Source organism: Podarcis erhardii (genome assembly GCF_964252035.2).
Source record: "Podarcis erhardii genome assembly, chromosome: 7".
Taxonomy (NCBI): domain Eukaryota; kingdom Metazoa; phylum Chordata; class Lepidosauria; order Squamata; family Lacertidae; genus Podarcis; species Podarcis erhardii.
The window spans coordinates 34,564,853-34,580,588 of NC_138511.1; the positions used below are offsets into that span (position 1 = coordinate 34,564,853).

A 15,736-nucleotide genomic window follows, 5' to 3' on the forward strand; every position below is an offset into this window, starting at 1 on the left:
TTTCTGCCATTTAACAAAGAGTACGGTGTGTCACCTACCAGTGAGTTGTAGACACGATTCCAGGTGAATGACACAGCCCTAGTAGCCTCCAGCCAAAACTCAGGAGGTAACCTAGCTTCTTTCAGCATCACCTGTGCAGCTTTAACCAGAGCTCCACTCCTCAGCTCTGCCACCCCCCTCTTACTGGGTGAAGTAACTGTGTGACGTATCCCTCTTTTGTGAAAGAACTGCTGCAAAGCAGAACCAGTGTACCTAGCATTTCTGTCACTGACGATTGCTTGAACCCTGGTGGAGAATCTCTGTTCCACCCCCTCAATCCAGCTCTTGATCAGCTGTGCTGCATCCTCCCTGGATTTGAGGCCGTGAGTCCAGGTGCTCTGCGAAAAATCATCCTGAAACGTTAGCAGAAACCTGGCCCCTCCCAGACTTGGTTCCTTGACAGGACCTGCCAAATCTATGTGAACCAGCTCAAAAGGTTTAGTGGTTACCCGTTCCACCTTTGGGTAACTGCACCCCCTCACCTTCGCCTGCTTGCATGTGGCGCAACTAATGGCACGTCCACAATCTCTAATTTTACACCCTCTGGTAACCTCAGGAAGTACTTGCAGTTCTTCTAGAGAACTATGATTGGTCCTCTGATGCCATGCACAAGCACATTGAACATGAGTGGGAACTGTAGCACGCTGCGCCTGTGCTCTCTCAACCTTCCCCTCACCCCTAAGAGACGTTTTAAGAATGAAAAGATCATTCTGCCCCTTCTTAACCTTGGCAAGTACCCTCTCCCCTTTGGAGATTGTGCAGACATCATCCTGAAAACAAACCTGAAACCCTTTTTTCAACAAATAAGGCACAGATAACAAACAGTGATGCGCCTCTGGGACAATACAAAAATCCATCTGTTCCTGCAAAACAGAAAAATAGGCATTAGCAAACTTATCAGTCCTTTGTCCTTTTGGAACTGCCGTGCAATTCCACATCTCGACTGCAGGGGTCTCTGGAACCATGTTGCGGTTAGCTGTAGAGTCGATGACAAAGCTAAGCTTGGAATTTTCCACACAGCTGTTCTCAAACAAGGCCATGCAGGCAGTTGTTTGAAAAGACTCTTCCTGTTGTTTACCACGACGCCCACCTGCACGTCTTCCTGCCTGGCCAGTCTTGTTGCCATGGAAACTCGCCTGGCTCCCATGAAAAGTGTCCTTGAAAACATCCTGCCTCGGCTCTGTGCTCCGGTGGGGGCAACTGCCACGCAGACGTTGAACTCCAGTGGAAAAACACTGCCCGGGGCTCCTCCCAGCTGGCCTGGCCTTCCTTCTCCTGGAACGGCGCCTCCCACCAGCCTGGCCCCCCCTGAAGCTGCTCTCCGCTTCAGCAACAGTGGAAAGTTTCTTAAACTTGCCTTTGGAACTCTTCGCCCCCCCGATCTGCTCACCAGCGCTCCCATCGGGAAATGGGCCTGCCAGTCCAGCGTCTCCAGGGCTCTGGCCTTCTGCTGAAGCTTCACACAAGCCCTTCAGCACATCCCAGGCAGCCCTTGCTGACTGTACACCCTCCAAATGGGGTTTCAGCGATGCATGAATGCATGCTCTGAGCATATCCAGCTCTTGTTGCGTTTTCTGCTGGCCATCGTCCCAGCTAAGGGGTGGTGCTTTTGGCTCCCTCTGGCTTCCTTCCCAAAGCCCATGGACCAGGAACCAGCCCCTTACTCTTCTGCTCCAGGTTGCCCAACTATTTAAAGTGAGCTCTTCCACCGGAATGTCCTGGCTCTCTGCCATATTCTCCCATTCTCCCAAGGTGCCCCACAAGCTGTACTTACTCAGTACCAGCTGATTCCGGCTCCTGTACGTGGAGAAATGGCCCAGCTGCTCTGGCTCTCCCTCCCGTGGAGGAACGATTTCAGCTGCTCCCAGCGTTTAGCTCTGTCTCTCAGAAGCAGGCAAACACTTCCTCTGCTTCCCGGCACCAGGCTAGACTCATGGAATGCAGCTTCCAACCTCCGGCTAGCTTCCGTGCCGACTTCAAAGCATTCCAGTGGCTCAAAGCCGACTGTTTTACGAGCGTTTACTGACCTCCATAACCTGTCAGATAACGATCTTGATAGCTTGACCGTTGAGCCGTGGCCTCTGATAGCTTTACGATCCCAATCAGTCATTTACAGCGGTCCGGCACGCTTCCTTCCCAGCTGCGCAACAAAGTCTGCTGTCTCTTTGGCCACGGCTTAGCAGAGTAGCATACAGCGGTGTAAAACAGTCTTTTTCTCCCTTGCTCCATGCAAGCATACACAGACAGATTCGTCTATTTACAGCACTTTATTGGAACATTTCAGCCCATAAAAGACCAGGGCTCCTTTCAGCCATGTTAAAACATGTCCGTCTCTCTCAAGACACACAGAGAGAACAACAAGAATACAGACTCCTCCCAGACTCCTCCCAGCTTCCATAGCTGACGTCGGAAAGTGACGCACACCTCAGAACACTTAACCAGTTAAGTTCTGAACTATCACAGAAACTAGGAGTGAAATTCTTCAGTAGGGTTTTAGTGAAAATCTGCACTGGGATTCTTAGTCCAGCTGGTTTGCTCCATTTTTAGCTTCTCTGACAAGTTCCATCAAAATGACTCTTGTGGCCCAGTTTGAAGAAACTCTACAAATAAGGGCTTTGGAAGAGGCTTAACTATTGCTCTGCTACTGCAGAATCACAAAGCAACTACAGGCCTGCATTGCACAAAGGGCTCACCTTAGTAAAAACATTAGCAATTGGTATTCTAACTGCTTAGCTACATAACTGTACATTAGCTTACGAATGATAAGGGCAAGCTCCATAGGTTACAATTGCCAAAGGATACCTGTTGCTCATCTGTTTTCTGCCAGAAATCAATGAAGTACGTAAGCAAAATGCGCGTATGCACATACATTTATGCTCTTGCATATTCATAAATGGGAAAGTGGGGTCCATCAGGTATTTCATATTGTGGACAGAATTGGCAGTGCTGCCCTTACACAGCAAGATGAAATGAGCTTACAGCATAGATCAAACTCATTATCCAGCTGCAGTATAACCTCTCCACCTTCTTTTCCTTTCTTTCTTTTTCTCTTTTTCACTTTACTTGTGAATTAGGTACGGTCTCTGATCAGATTGAAAGAATCTATCGAAAAGCTGGCAGCAGAAAGCTCTGGTTTGTATTTAGTGTTCAGCTTCTTGTTAATATTTTTGCACTATGTTCGTTGAATTCTGCGCTACACATCTTTACATCTAGTTTTCTGCAATTTAAGTAAATGAGCTACATTGTGGGGGGGGGGTTCTAATGCATACACTTTAATAATGTGTTTTTGTTCCTCTTCTGGCTGTGTGCAGCCATTCTTTAAGTTTGTAGAAAAGGGAAGGTGGGTTCTTAAGTTCTGGCTGGAACACTGGTATATTATCTGGAGGTTCTTCCCCTTAATATCTGATGCTGAAGGATTCTCTATAGTTATTCAGTGGTAAGTGCACTCTGCATCTGGTGAGGAACACTTTCATCTCCTCTTCATAGTATTCAGAAGTGAGTGCTGCTGTTGAAAACTGACTGAGTCCTGATAGCACCTATAGGATGAATCACATTGTAGAGTTGAGTGCTGGTTAAGAGAAAAAGAGGGAAAACAACCAAGAAAGATTGCATTAACAGACAACTTGCACTATTAAAAAACTCTTTTGATTACTGCAGCGTGGATGTTATGTATTAGATAGGACCCATTCTTTTCACTCTGGGAATTACTGACTTGCTAAAACTGCTTTTGCTAAGCCCTTTAAAATACATGTTGGCATGTATCCAATGCAGCACTAAGTAACTGTCCCATCAGCACAAGGATTTCTGCTTGCACAATGGAACTCTTTCCCTGCCCTGCCTCCTGCTTCCTCTCCCAATGCTCTCCCAAGATCTGCTCTGAAGGGTTGGGGGAGTCCACAGAACAGATTTAGAAGGGGAGGAGAGGGGGAAAGTCCTTTTGTGCAGGCAGAAATCCTTGCACTGATAGTTGCTTACTGCTGCCTTGGATACAAGTCATTATTTTTAAGGTTCATGCGTGTCATCTGTATTTCCTACCCAGTTATGATTGCTTTGATGCCTTGCTTCCCATGTCATTGCTTCACCCCAATACCTTTAGAATTAGATGTACAGTAAAACAGGAGGAATGTGCAGCTGTCTGGCCACCAGTCTTTCGAATGGGCTCCTGTGATACCTCAGCTGTGCAAGGAAAGGAGTCTAGTGATCTTCTTTTGGAAACCTGTTTCTGTCTCGGAATGGAATTGAACTGAGATGCTCTCAGTTATCCAGTCAGTGGCCAGAATAATAAATGCTGTGTCTGGTTCAGCATTTCGTTAACAGCAGTGACCAGTCATATTTCTCTGGGTGTTCCCAAGGAGACCATGAAAGTGGCAGCTATTTCCCCTTGTTTGTCTGCAGCATCTGGAATCCGGAAAGATACTGTCTCTGTACACGGGGTTCCATTTAGCTATTGTGGCCTGTGCTCCCTGTAGTTGTCTAAAAAGCTGTCTAAATCAGTGGCTACCAACTTGTTGACTATGCCCTACCTCCACTGTCAGAGGCAGTATGCTTCCGGATTCCAGTTGTTGGAAACCACACGATGGGAGAGTCCTCGTGTGTTCCAGCCCTGCTGGCGGGCTTCCCATAGGATAGGCATCTAGAATGGCCGCTGTGAGAACAGGATGCTGGACTAGATGGGCCACTGGCCTGACCCAGCAAGCCCTTCTTACAGCCATATCTTCCTAACAACATGTCGGAATAAATCACTTCTAAAGAATTTCATGGCTAGTTCAGCTTCCCCAGTGGGTATTTCAGTTTCTGGTTCTCAAGGCGCACACACACCATTCTTCTCGGACATACCTAACTAGCTCTCTAAAGTCCCTGGATCACTAGGCATATTTTGTACAAAATAAATGTGGAAACAGTCTTCCTCTTGAATTCCTCTTTCATAATTGTCATATGCCACATCTAGGTTGGTGCTTCGCTGCAGTGCGGCATACATTCAGAAATTCGCTGCCTCTTTAGCCCCCCATATTACAACTTTGGTAGTCCACGGGAAGCAGGTAAAGGGCATAGAGGTTTGGAACTGTGCTGCTTGACATGTGCTGTCTTATTTGCATTTTGATGGTCTTTGCTTATGGTGCTGCTGTTTTATCTTTTCCCAGTGCTTGGCTCTTGATTTTAAGGAGTGTGTGCACCGCCATCATACAAATCCACATCAATTTGGTTGATGGATTGACGCTACCTTAGTGAAATATCACACACTCATTCATTAACGTTTGTGAAAAATGATAGTTGCGGTTACAAATCCTGTGTTGGGCAATGTGAAACATCCAGTTACTTCAGAAATATTGTTATGTTTGATTTTCTTTTTTAGAAAAGATAGCCGTGTCGATATCTATCACTTTAAACACTGCAGCCCATTTTAAAACCCAGCACTTTACATGGTTTACGTTTTCACTGCTATGGTATATCCACACACACACATAGAAAGTTATACTGTTCCCACATCATCTGCTGAAGAAGACATGGTTTATCTGCTGCTGGGCTGTAACATTTCGGGTGTGGTGCTGAATATTTGAATCAAAAAACAAGTATAATGGATTCATTGCAAGCGGCTGTTGAGCATATATTTTCCCTGCTTGTAGAAGTGCATTTTGTTCAGTCTGAGAAGCAGAGGTTAAAAACCCTGGGTTAATGTGATCATTATTTTCATGCTGTGAATGCTCCAATCACATGATCATATGTAGTTTTCAATATGTGCTGGCTGGCTGCATATATTTTTCATTAGTGGGGAAGTGAGCTTTGCATATGGCGAGTTTAATCACTATCAAAATGGACCTACTGAATCCACCATAAAACACTGCTGTCTTTGGCAAGTGGCTACCAAAACTTGACCACTGAAATTCATTACCTACATATATGAATGTGGTATGTTTAGTTTATTTGAAGACCAGGAGATTGTCAAGTGGTGTTAAATATGTCTTGCATGCCCTGTAACTTTCCCTCACAACAGGAAACTTTCTGCTTTCTCAAGCAGTGTCTTTAGGAATCTGAAACACTTCGAATTCCTATACAAAAAGGCAACAATGGCATTTGGTTTAAGTACCTTAATTCTTAAGGGACGCGGGTGGCGCTGTGGGTAAAACCTCAGCGCCTAGGACTTGCCGATCGTATGGTCGGTGTTCGAATCCCCGCGGCGGGGTGAGCTCCCGTCGTTCGGTCCCAGCTCCTGCCCACCTAGCAGTTCGAAAGCACTCCTAAGTGCAAGTAGATAAATAGGTACCGCTTTATAGTGGGAAGGTAAATGGTGTTTCTGTGTGCTGCGCTGGTGCAGGCTCGCCAGAGCAGCTTCGTCACGCTGGCCACGTAACCCGGAAGTGTCTCCGGACAGCGCTGGCCCCCGGCCTCTTAAGCGAGATGGGCGCGCAACCCCAGAGTCGGTCACGACTGGCCCGTACGGGCAGTGGTACCTTTACCTTTACCATTTTACCTTAATTCTTATTCAGAAGAGCCAAAACAGAAGAGCTAAAACACCTATCTAATGAGAGAATTTTTTCTGAATGCAAATTGTCAAGGAGGTCTGAAGCAATGAATGTTTTTTTCTTTACATAATTTTTATCAAGCCATCATGTTGCAATGTCAGAGAAAGGAACAGCAATGTCTTGTAATGTTGTATGCAGTTTAATGAATTCAAAATGTGTTCCCAACATAGCCGTTTTTACAGTGTTCTTGTTTCAGTGCTTAAATAATTGAAGATTTAGCCTCTCCCCAAAAAAAGAGCTTTCACGAAAAGAGAACTCAAGTACAAAATACCATATACATATTTTAATGTTTAGTTTTGGGGATTGATGAAATATGGCAACACAGTTTCAAACAGATTCTCGAATTCATTAAACTCGTGTTTGATATCCAGCAGGACTGCTCTGTTTTCTGCCCTTAGGTCTGTTGTGCGCTTCGCAGCAAGTCTTTTATGTAAACTAGTGGACAGCCTTGCACCGTCCATTACTAATGTTTTAGTTCAGGGCAAACAGGTAAGTCTGTGTTTTTTGAAACTGTTAATCAGATAAAACATTAGCTTTAGATTTCTGAAGATTCTTACATTAGTTGGCTTAATAAAAAGAGAGGAGCCTTTCAAAATAAATAAATAAATAAAAGATGCATCCAATCTAGATAATGGCTGCTCTTTCAAACCTTTTCATAGGACCAGTGCAAGCATAATGCTGGCACCCTGCTAACAGGGATTAGCAAATTGGTTTCCCTTCCTTGCTGTATTGCCCTCCCCACTCCTGTAGCACCCCCCCCACCCCACAGTAAAGAGATTTGCTCATTAAATGTAGTTAAGTGGGGAGAACATGTGAGAAAAAGAAATACTTTATAAGTTACAGCTTGGGTGACGGGTGGTTGTTCTTAACATAGAAAGCTAATAGTTAAGAGTTACTGGGTTGAAAAGGAAACACACATAGTAGGGGAGATTTATTTTTTACAGACAACCCACCAGGCCTCCAAATAAATAGATTTTGAGGGCAAGAGTGGGTGCTGTCCACTTGACGAATTGCTCTGTTTCAAGTCTAGAATCCCTGGGTTCAAACCGGAACTTAGCCCTGGGCATATTGTGTAGCCATGAGCAGGGTGTTGACCGTCTGTTGTTCTGCCCTGTTTAAAACAGGAACAGTGTGGCATGTCTTAGACGAGTAAGGCGTTTTCTTCATTTAAAAAAATTGAAGTAGGGGTTATTATTATTTGTCATTCTGTGTAAGCAACATCAGTGCGCCTAAGGCTTAGTTTGTATAGTTGCATAGCCAAGGGTCAGGTCCCTAACCTATGATGCGTACAATATAAAAAGCAAGTAGAGGCAGGAGCAGCAAATTGGCAGATAGAGGGAGAAAATGGGGGGTGCCGGGATGATAAGTGTAACAAAGCAGTGATTATTTGCTGCAATTGTCATTTTAAAGAGAATTTAGCAGCTATCTTCCAGGAGCAGATAGACACATTATTTCAAAATTTCCAAACGGAAGCATTTTCTGCCTGCCTCCTGACACAACAATTTTAAAGGCTGACACAGTTGTATGATGCCCAAAGCTGTTATTGGCCATCTAAATAGAAACTTTCCAAAGTAAGTAGCTTTGGGTGCAGTCTAATTTTTTTTCATAGGATTCTTCCAAACTTTGCAGTGGCTTTGTCAATCTTGGACAACAATGGTACACAATTTTTTTTATTCTGGTGTGCTTATAACACATTCATTTAACATAATGCTGTCATGCAAACTGCTCACCTGAGAGGGAATTCAACCACCACCCTAAACACAGGATCCTGTGCCTTCCAGTAGAAGCATACCTTACAGCCATGCCACCAAGATTTTATCTGGCTGCCAACCAGCTCTTTGTACTTTCTACACCTGCTCCCAGCTAAGAACTGCCCACAGAGTAGCTTTACAGGAGAATGCACCCCTCCTAAGGTTGCTGACCTCTTAGTTGCTCTGGACACAAGAAACATAGGAAGCTGCCTTATACTGAGTCAGATCATTGTTCCATCTTGCTCCGTAATGCCTACTCTGACAGGCAGTAACTCCAGGATTTCATACGGGGTCTCCCAGTCCAACCTAGTTATTGAACCTGAGACTTTCTGCATGCAAACCACGTGCTCTAAGCTAAGGCTACTCCCCAACTTTGCTTCTTCCTGTTCCTCTACAGCATTGTTTCCCAATCTTGGGTCGCTAGCTGTTTTTGGACTACAGCTCCCATCATCCCTAGCTAGCAGGACTGGTGGTCAGGGATTATGGGAGTTGTAGTTCAAAAACAGCTGGATACCCAAGTTTGGGAAACCCTGCTCTATAGTATAGTTAGGTGCCTAAGTGGGTTTTTGAGTTTGCAGTATTACAAGAGCACTTGAACTCTAAGAAGATTTAAAATAATGATGGATGATGATGATAATAATAATTAATAATATGGAGGAAAGGCAAAATCAAAGAGAGCAAGCAGATCATTGAGGAACAATAGTATACTTCAGACCTACTAGCTCTGTGCTGGGAGTAGTTTGCTGAGCTGGTTCTAAAAAATTAGCAGGTTTTTGGGGGAAGATGATGGACAGCAGTTTCTCAGGAGTGGACAGAAATATGTCATAGCTCCATCAACACCCAGGGTTCTTTCAAAGGGCATGCTAGGGATTTAGCTTCTGGCATGCTGGTCCAATCAACCTCTTGGGGCTAAACCAATTCTAGAGCTTAATTTAACCTCCACCACTGCTAACAAGACTCTCGAGGCCATGTACTGTACTTTGAAGGTGCTTCCTTGAAGCATATTACAACTTTACTTAATATGCTAAAAATGTTTTCAAGCAATTATTCTTTATAAATTTGAAGAGTTTAGACTTTACAGAGTTTATATTAGGCCAAAAGTATGGATCAACCATGAAAAACAAGGGGGAAAGTAAATGTTTCAGCAAGGAATTGAATTTGGCTTTGACAAGTGCCTCAAATGATTTCTAGACCAAAGGAAAAGGACTGACACTTGAGCATGCTTGTTCACAAAACTGTGGCTGTAATCCCAGTCGCTTGCCGTACAGGAAGGCAGTGTTGTTTTATAGGGGGCTTTTCCATCACAAGTGCACTGTGTAATCATTTTTTTAAATGATAAGCTTTTATGTAGCATGAGCTGGCACTGTTGGTTGTTGTCTGCTTTGGCTGAGAGCTTCCTTTTTCTTTTTCTGGGGTCCAAGAGTCAGTAATGATGCCTGAGCCTTAGCAGTGGTTAGGGGAACAGATGGCAGGACTCTTTGCTTTCAGTTCCTGGTGAGAAGTGAAGCCTACTTAGTAGGAACCTTGGGTGACTCTGATGCAGACATAATGGCCATAACTGTAGAGAAACCAGGGTAGTAATTTGAATGTCCAAATGAAAGGGTTTGTTAGAATGTGATCTCACAGTTCATCAATCATTGTTAAAAGGACGGGCAGCATTGCTGACACCAAGGGTGTGTCTGTATGTGAAGAAACAGATAGAAGCATGATGCAACCTAAGCATGTTAAGCAACCTAACATTAGGCATTGTAGCATTGTGTTAAAATGCAGAAGTGAAAATATGGAGGGGGGCCTTTAAACACAAAAGGTCCATGACTATGCATCCCACATCTCAGTTGGTTTTAGACCTGCACCAGCTATGCCATGCCCACCCTGAGAACAACCTAAATCCTTGGTTTGTAGCCTGCCATGCCATGACCCCCACCTCCAAGCAATTTGAACCCTTGGTTTGAAACCTGCATCATTCATGCCATGTGCCCGCACCCCTGAACAACCTGAACCTCTTGGTTTGTAGTCTGTTCCATCCATGCCATGCCCCACTCCCAGATCAACCTGAACTTGTACCGCCCTAACCCTTCATCTTCAACTCCTCTTCCCACCTTTCACTGGAATTTGCGGCAAAGTAAGGCCTTGAAGGCTGCCAGGGAGGCATTCCATGACTATGAAGACCTAATGGTGGTCATAGACAATTTCCCTCCTGCTCCCCTAGAAGTGAACTAGAACAATTTTATCTTTTATTATACCCGGAAAGTTTTAATCATAAGGAATCAACAGGGCAGATTGGGCCACTTTCTTGAACACACATTCTCCCAAGTAGTTATTTTGCCTTTTGGAATCATGCTTCTTTTCATTACAAATGCCTGTTTTAATACAAAATAACAAAGCCATGTAAACCCTCTTTTACCTATCGGCTTTAAATTTAACTCAGCTAATTATCCTCCCTTCTATCCAATATTGATGCAAACAGGGAGAGTTGAGTCAAGGGGGTATAATGAATCAGGACTCCTTCACTGCTTTCCTGTTTCAGGTTGTAGTTCTAATTGCTGCTAATATATTCCTCTAGGTAACTCTTGGGGCATTTGGCCAGGAAGAAGAAATTATATCTAATCCCTTGTCTCCTGGTGCAATTAAGGACATCATCTACAACAAGTGTAATTTGCAGGATGAAAGAGAAGCTGTTCTTCAGCAAGAACTTGTCATTCATATTGGCTGGATCATCTCCAACTCCCCAGAATGTTTTAATGGAATGCTGAAGATCCGAGTGGGGTTAGTAAACCAACTTCAAATTTTATTCTCATGATCATCTGAGGATCCGAGGTGGCCTTTGCCTGCCTTCTAAAGTGTGCACACCAACAAAGCAGACAGGCTGCTCTCTTTGAAGGAAATAATAATTCAGAATATTAATGTTAGTGAATCAAGGTCCAGGACATGGGGGTCTGCTTGCCTTCTTGGCTGGTCTGCTAGAGCACATTAAACCAACATACCAATGGTCTGTCTCCTAGTTCTCTTCCAAGAGTTGATTCTAACCTCTAAAACTCTAAAATACCTGAAAGATAATCTCACCTCTTATATACCTAAGTATATGTTCTGCAGGTGAGGACCCCATGTAGATACCATCTTATCAAGAGGTTGATTCTGCACAGTGTAGGAATTAGGACTTTAGTGGCACCTACCCTTCATAATTCCCTCCCCTTAAATATTACACAGGTGCCATCTCTGTTGACTTTTTGGGTGCCTACTGAAGATGGTCTTCTTCCAACAAGCCTTTTCAGTTGAGATTTTTCCCATTCTGCACCTACTATACTGGAATTGCTTTTAAGATTTCTTTATTGTTTTATTGCTTCTTGTTTGCAATCCTGGGCTCCTTTGGTAGGATGACCAGGATATAAATTTAAAAATAGATAAAATAAAATGACTTAGGCCCAATATGCCATACAGCTCACTTCCTCCCAAGTGTCTCATTGCAATTAGTCACTCAATCATTTTTTTTTAAAAAAAGTTTTGGATTGACTGATATATTGAAAAGGACATTTCTCCTGTGTGTGAGAGAACAAGGAATATCTCTTCTAAAATGATACTTGCTGCCACAATTTGAAAACTTTCTATAAAGCTATTGTTTTGATATGCATATTTATGCAGGTTTAATCAATAGATTAATAAACTGAAACACATACAGTTACTTGGCTAATTTCTTATATTGAATGACAACCCTAATTATATCCTCCTTAGCAGCAGAATCTGTGTCAAGTTCAGACATGGAGACAGACACGAAGAAAAGCATCTTGGGAAGCTGGCCCTCAGTTGTGAAATTCGGTGCAGATTTGCCCTGTTGTAAATCTCTGTAAAGCCCCATCTGTTTTGGCTGATCTTTGTTTGCCCAGTCAGAAGTAATTCCTACTATGTTCAGTTAGACTTGTTCACAAGCCACTGTATCAATAAGCATGCAGAATGCTACCTTATACTGAGTCAGACTTTTGGTCCATCTAGCTCAGTATTACCTACACTGATTGGCAGCAGCTCTCCAGAGTTCTCAGCAGTTCTCCAAGGTTTCAGGTTGGTTTCCCTCCAGATACCAAGGACTAAACCTGGAACTTTCTGCATGCAAAGTAGATAGATTCTCTACGACTGACCTATGGTCTGTATACTGTATAGGATTAATGCCTAAGCTGGCAAAGGATGGGACAATTTCAGCAGAAGTTTTGAGTCTACAGGTTGAACTATGTGGAGAAAAATAAATCAGCCAATCAAAGTATTTTCTTAGCGGTAGGGAGGCAACCCCTCTTGCTCGTGGGTAAAGCTCCAAACATACCTGGCAGGCATTTTCTAAGTCATTGGATGTTCCCTGTGGCAAATCCTGTGTAATTTATGCTCTCATCTAGTGTTGTGCTTATGCTGTTTTCCCAATGGCACTTTAGATTGTTAAGCTGTCGCAACTCTGTGCTGGAGCACCGAAAACACAATACACAGCAATAAATTATGGATGGCATACCTGGGGTCTGGATCTAGCTATTCCATTTGCCTGGAGGTAGCAGAAACCTAAGACAATGCATCTCCTCTATCAGCTTTCATCGTTTGATCAAAATTAGTTGCCATAGCAGTTAGAAATGGGATGCTCAACTCAGTTCCATTTCATATAGAGCCCATAACTCACAAGCCACTTAAGGCAATGCACGTGTGCTTAAACTGGTGCCTCCCCATTGGCTTCAGTGGGAGTAAGCCAACTGAGTGATTTGTGGATTGCCTTTTTCGCTCCTTCAGCCTCTCAGAGCTTAGCTTTTGGCTATCTAGCAGGATTTATTATTGCTGTAACACTTTCAGTGCCACAGATTTCTGCATTCAAGCTGGAGGAAGATGTTTGTGTGCGTGACTGATCCAAAGAGCAAGCAGCTCACGATGTGAGCAGCCCAGTTGCGGCAGTGCATTGATGTGTCGTTTTACATGGCCCTAAACAAAGCTTTAAAGGGAAGTTGGCTTTTTGCAGGCTTTTATGGTGCTATGTTTTATTCCCTTGGATATCTCTGCCTTATTGCTACTTTGCCTTCTCAGACTGAATTTAAATTTGTTTCCATCCAGTACCAGTTTCTTCTTCTGATTCCACACCTTGCTGCTGAAGCTTTCTTAGACTTCATGCAATCAGTTTATGGGCCTACCTTATTCCATAACACACACACACAAAAAGTTGTTTTTTCTAAAATGCCACCTTTCCTTCTTAAACCTGATATAAATAAAAGGCTAAATAGTGTTACATTTTTAAATACTTCCCCATTAACAACAACAAAAACAGGATGCATTACATTCTTAATTGTAATCTATGTCTTTGGTTGTTTCTCTACTGGAGAAGAAAATAGTCTTTTAATAAATGCCGCCACCTTTTAATTTTTGTACAACAGGTGTATTGTGCCTTTCCAGCACACAACCAAGAATATTTTGGTTCTGCTATAACTAGTTCTTTTAAAAAAAATAATTAATCCATCCTCTCTAAAAAAAATCAGCTTGTTGACAAATTCCATTGTATATCGTCATTCAGTAAAATATGTCAACGACTGGGTCTGAGTTCCTTCACTCATTGTTACCCAGCACCAAAATAGAATTAGTACAAGTCAATATGGCCCTGGTGGATTGTGTGGTTTTGAACAACTCAAGATAGTTGTTCAAAGGCATTGGTGATTATGTTTTCAGCCATGCTGCTTTGGGAAGTAGGAGTTTGCATAAATCCTCCATACTTCCTCTGTTGTTGCGATAGGTAACTTCACTATGTGCAAGAAAACAAAAACAGAGTTTGGGGACAGTCTTAACAAATTCATTGTGGCATAAGCCAGAGGTAGCCCTCGTGGTACCTCCAGATGCCGTTAACGACAACTCCCATCAGTCCCAGTGTGCCTGAGGAATGGTCTGGGATGATGCCTACAGCATCTGGAGGGCAACATATTGGTTACCCCAGGGCATAAACTACTCCATGAAGGACAGCTGAGTCTACCTCAGCAGATGCAAGAAGCGTTAACCTAAGTTGGCAGGAGTAGATTTGAGGAAACATAAGCAGTGAGGCCAGAAGGAAATAATGACACTTCATGCATCTTAGTTGTTTTTGTTACAACAAATTAAGATGACTACCCCTCTGGAAATCGTTTCACCTTGTATGGGTTGTGTGCCTCCTCCTCCTCCTGTGCAGGTTAATTAGTCGCTGTTACAGGGCATACTCCTTTCCCTTTTACAAGCCACTTAGCTGCTTTTAGATGCTGAGTGCTTGCTTGGGTGTTAATTAGGAGTGTGATGCAGTGGTAGCCTAGCTAACTCTTCAGTTTGCAGGGAGCATTCTGAGCTCATCTGGGCTTTAGTTTCACTGCCTCTGCAATTTTACTTTAGCCACCTCTGTTCTTTAGAACTTGATAGTGGGACCTCTGTAAAGAGGCACACCGCAGTCAGGCAGCATATGTTTCAATGGAACTACTAAATGGGTAGCTGAAATATTGATCTCATATAAGGACAAGGAGGGAGCCAGTCTGGCTTCAGAGAGCTCAACAGGTGTGGTCTGAGGATGCATGATACAGCCACCTTGAGGATGCTAAGCAAAGCTAGTTCTGGTCAGCACCTGGATGGGAAAGAAGCCCTCTGAAGTTCCATGGTGCAAGACAGGCAGGATCTTAACATACTAAGTAAACAAATAACAAGATTTTTATGCAGCCTTCATTAGCTTCTCTTGCCCATTTAAATAGTCTGTGTGTGTGTGTGTGTGTGTGTGTGTGTGTATCAGAAAGAGAAAACCAGTCTCCTTCCTTCTTCCAAGGTTAATTCCATACATTCAGTTTCCTTTATTTCACCTTTATCATCCACTCCAGTGAACAGAATTAACCTTCTCCCAGAAATAGTATTCTGGCTTGATAATGATTAGATTTGGTACCTCATTATTGATTTGTGTGCCAGCTTTCATGCTGAAATAGATCCAGACCCTGACAGCCCCATTACCGTAAACACCTCCAATCAAATGTTTACTACCCAGGCGCTGTCAGTCAGGTTTTTGCAGGCCATGCCTCTAAAGATTTGGAAGGGGCGCGTACGTGCCATTTTTCATCTGCTGCTTTGCATTACTAGAACATCTCATGTGAGCAGGTGGAGGATACATCAGTGAATTGGATGCCTACCTCTTGGTGAATTAACAGCATCTGTGTGTGTGTCCTTCAGGCTGTTTCTCCAAGCAGTGTTCTCCAGTATTGTATCAGAGCTGCTTTCTATGGAGGGCCGGTGGAGGGAGAGAGACCAGAATAGTAACTGAGGCTGGGAATGGTGTCTCCTCACAGCATCCTTCTTCTCTTAGTTGGATGCTGCTACTTCAGTAGATCTGCATGTTAATCCTTGACACATTTCTGGTCTCTGGAGCCAAAACTGCCTTCATTGTGCCCCTTGATCATGTTATTTGGCAGCTGAGGT

At 43.5% G+C, this 15,736-nt stretch overlaps 1 protein-coding gene across 9 annotated transcripts in view; it reads left to right on the plus strand.

The window, feature by feature from the left end:
- PHKB (phosphorylase kinase regulatory subunit beta) overlaps nt 1-15,736 on the plus strand; it is a gene marked incomplete at its 5' end in the record, with an annotated part of 153,240 nt that overhangs the window by 123,852 nt on the left and 13,652 nt on the right. For 7 of the 9 annotated variants that reach the window (XM_081870167.1, XM_081870171.1, XM_081870165.1 and 4 more), the window contains 3 exons: nt 3,114-3,171; nt 6,959-7,049; nt 10,875-11,077. In XM_081870167.1, the coding sequence (XP_081726293.1) occupies nt 3,114-3,171; nt 6,959-7,049; nt 10,875-11,077 (352 nt within the window). Of the gene's footprint in view, nt 1-3,113; nt 3,172-4,987; nt 5,079-6,958; nt 7,050-10,874; nt 11,078-15,736 lie in introns of all 9 variants that reach the window. The other 2 variants (XM_081870166.1, XM_081870169.1) reach the window with 1 other exon arrangement.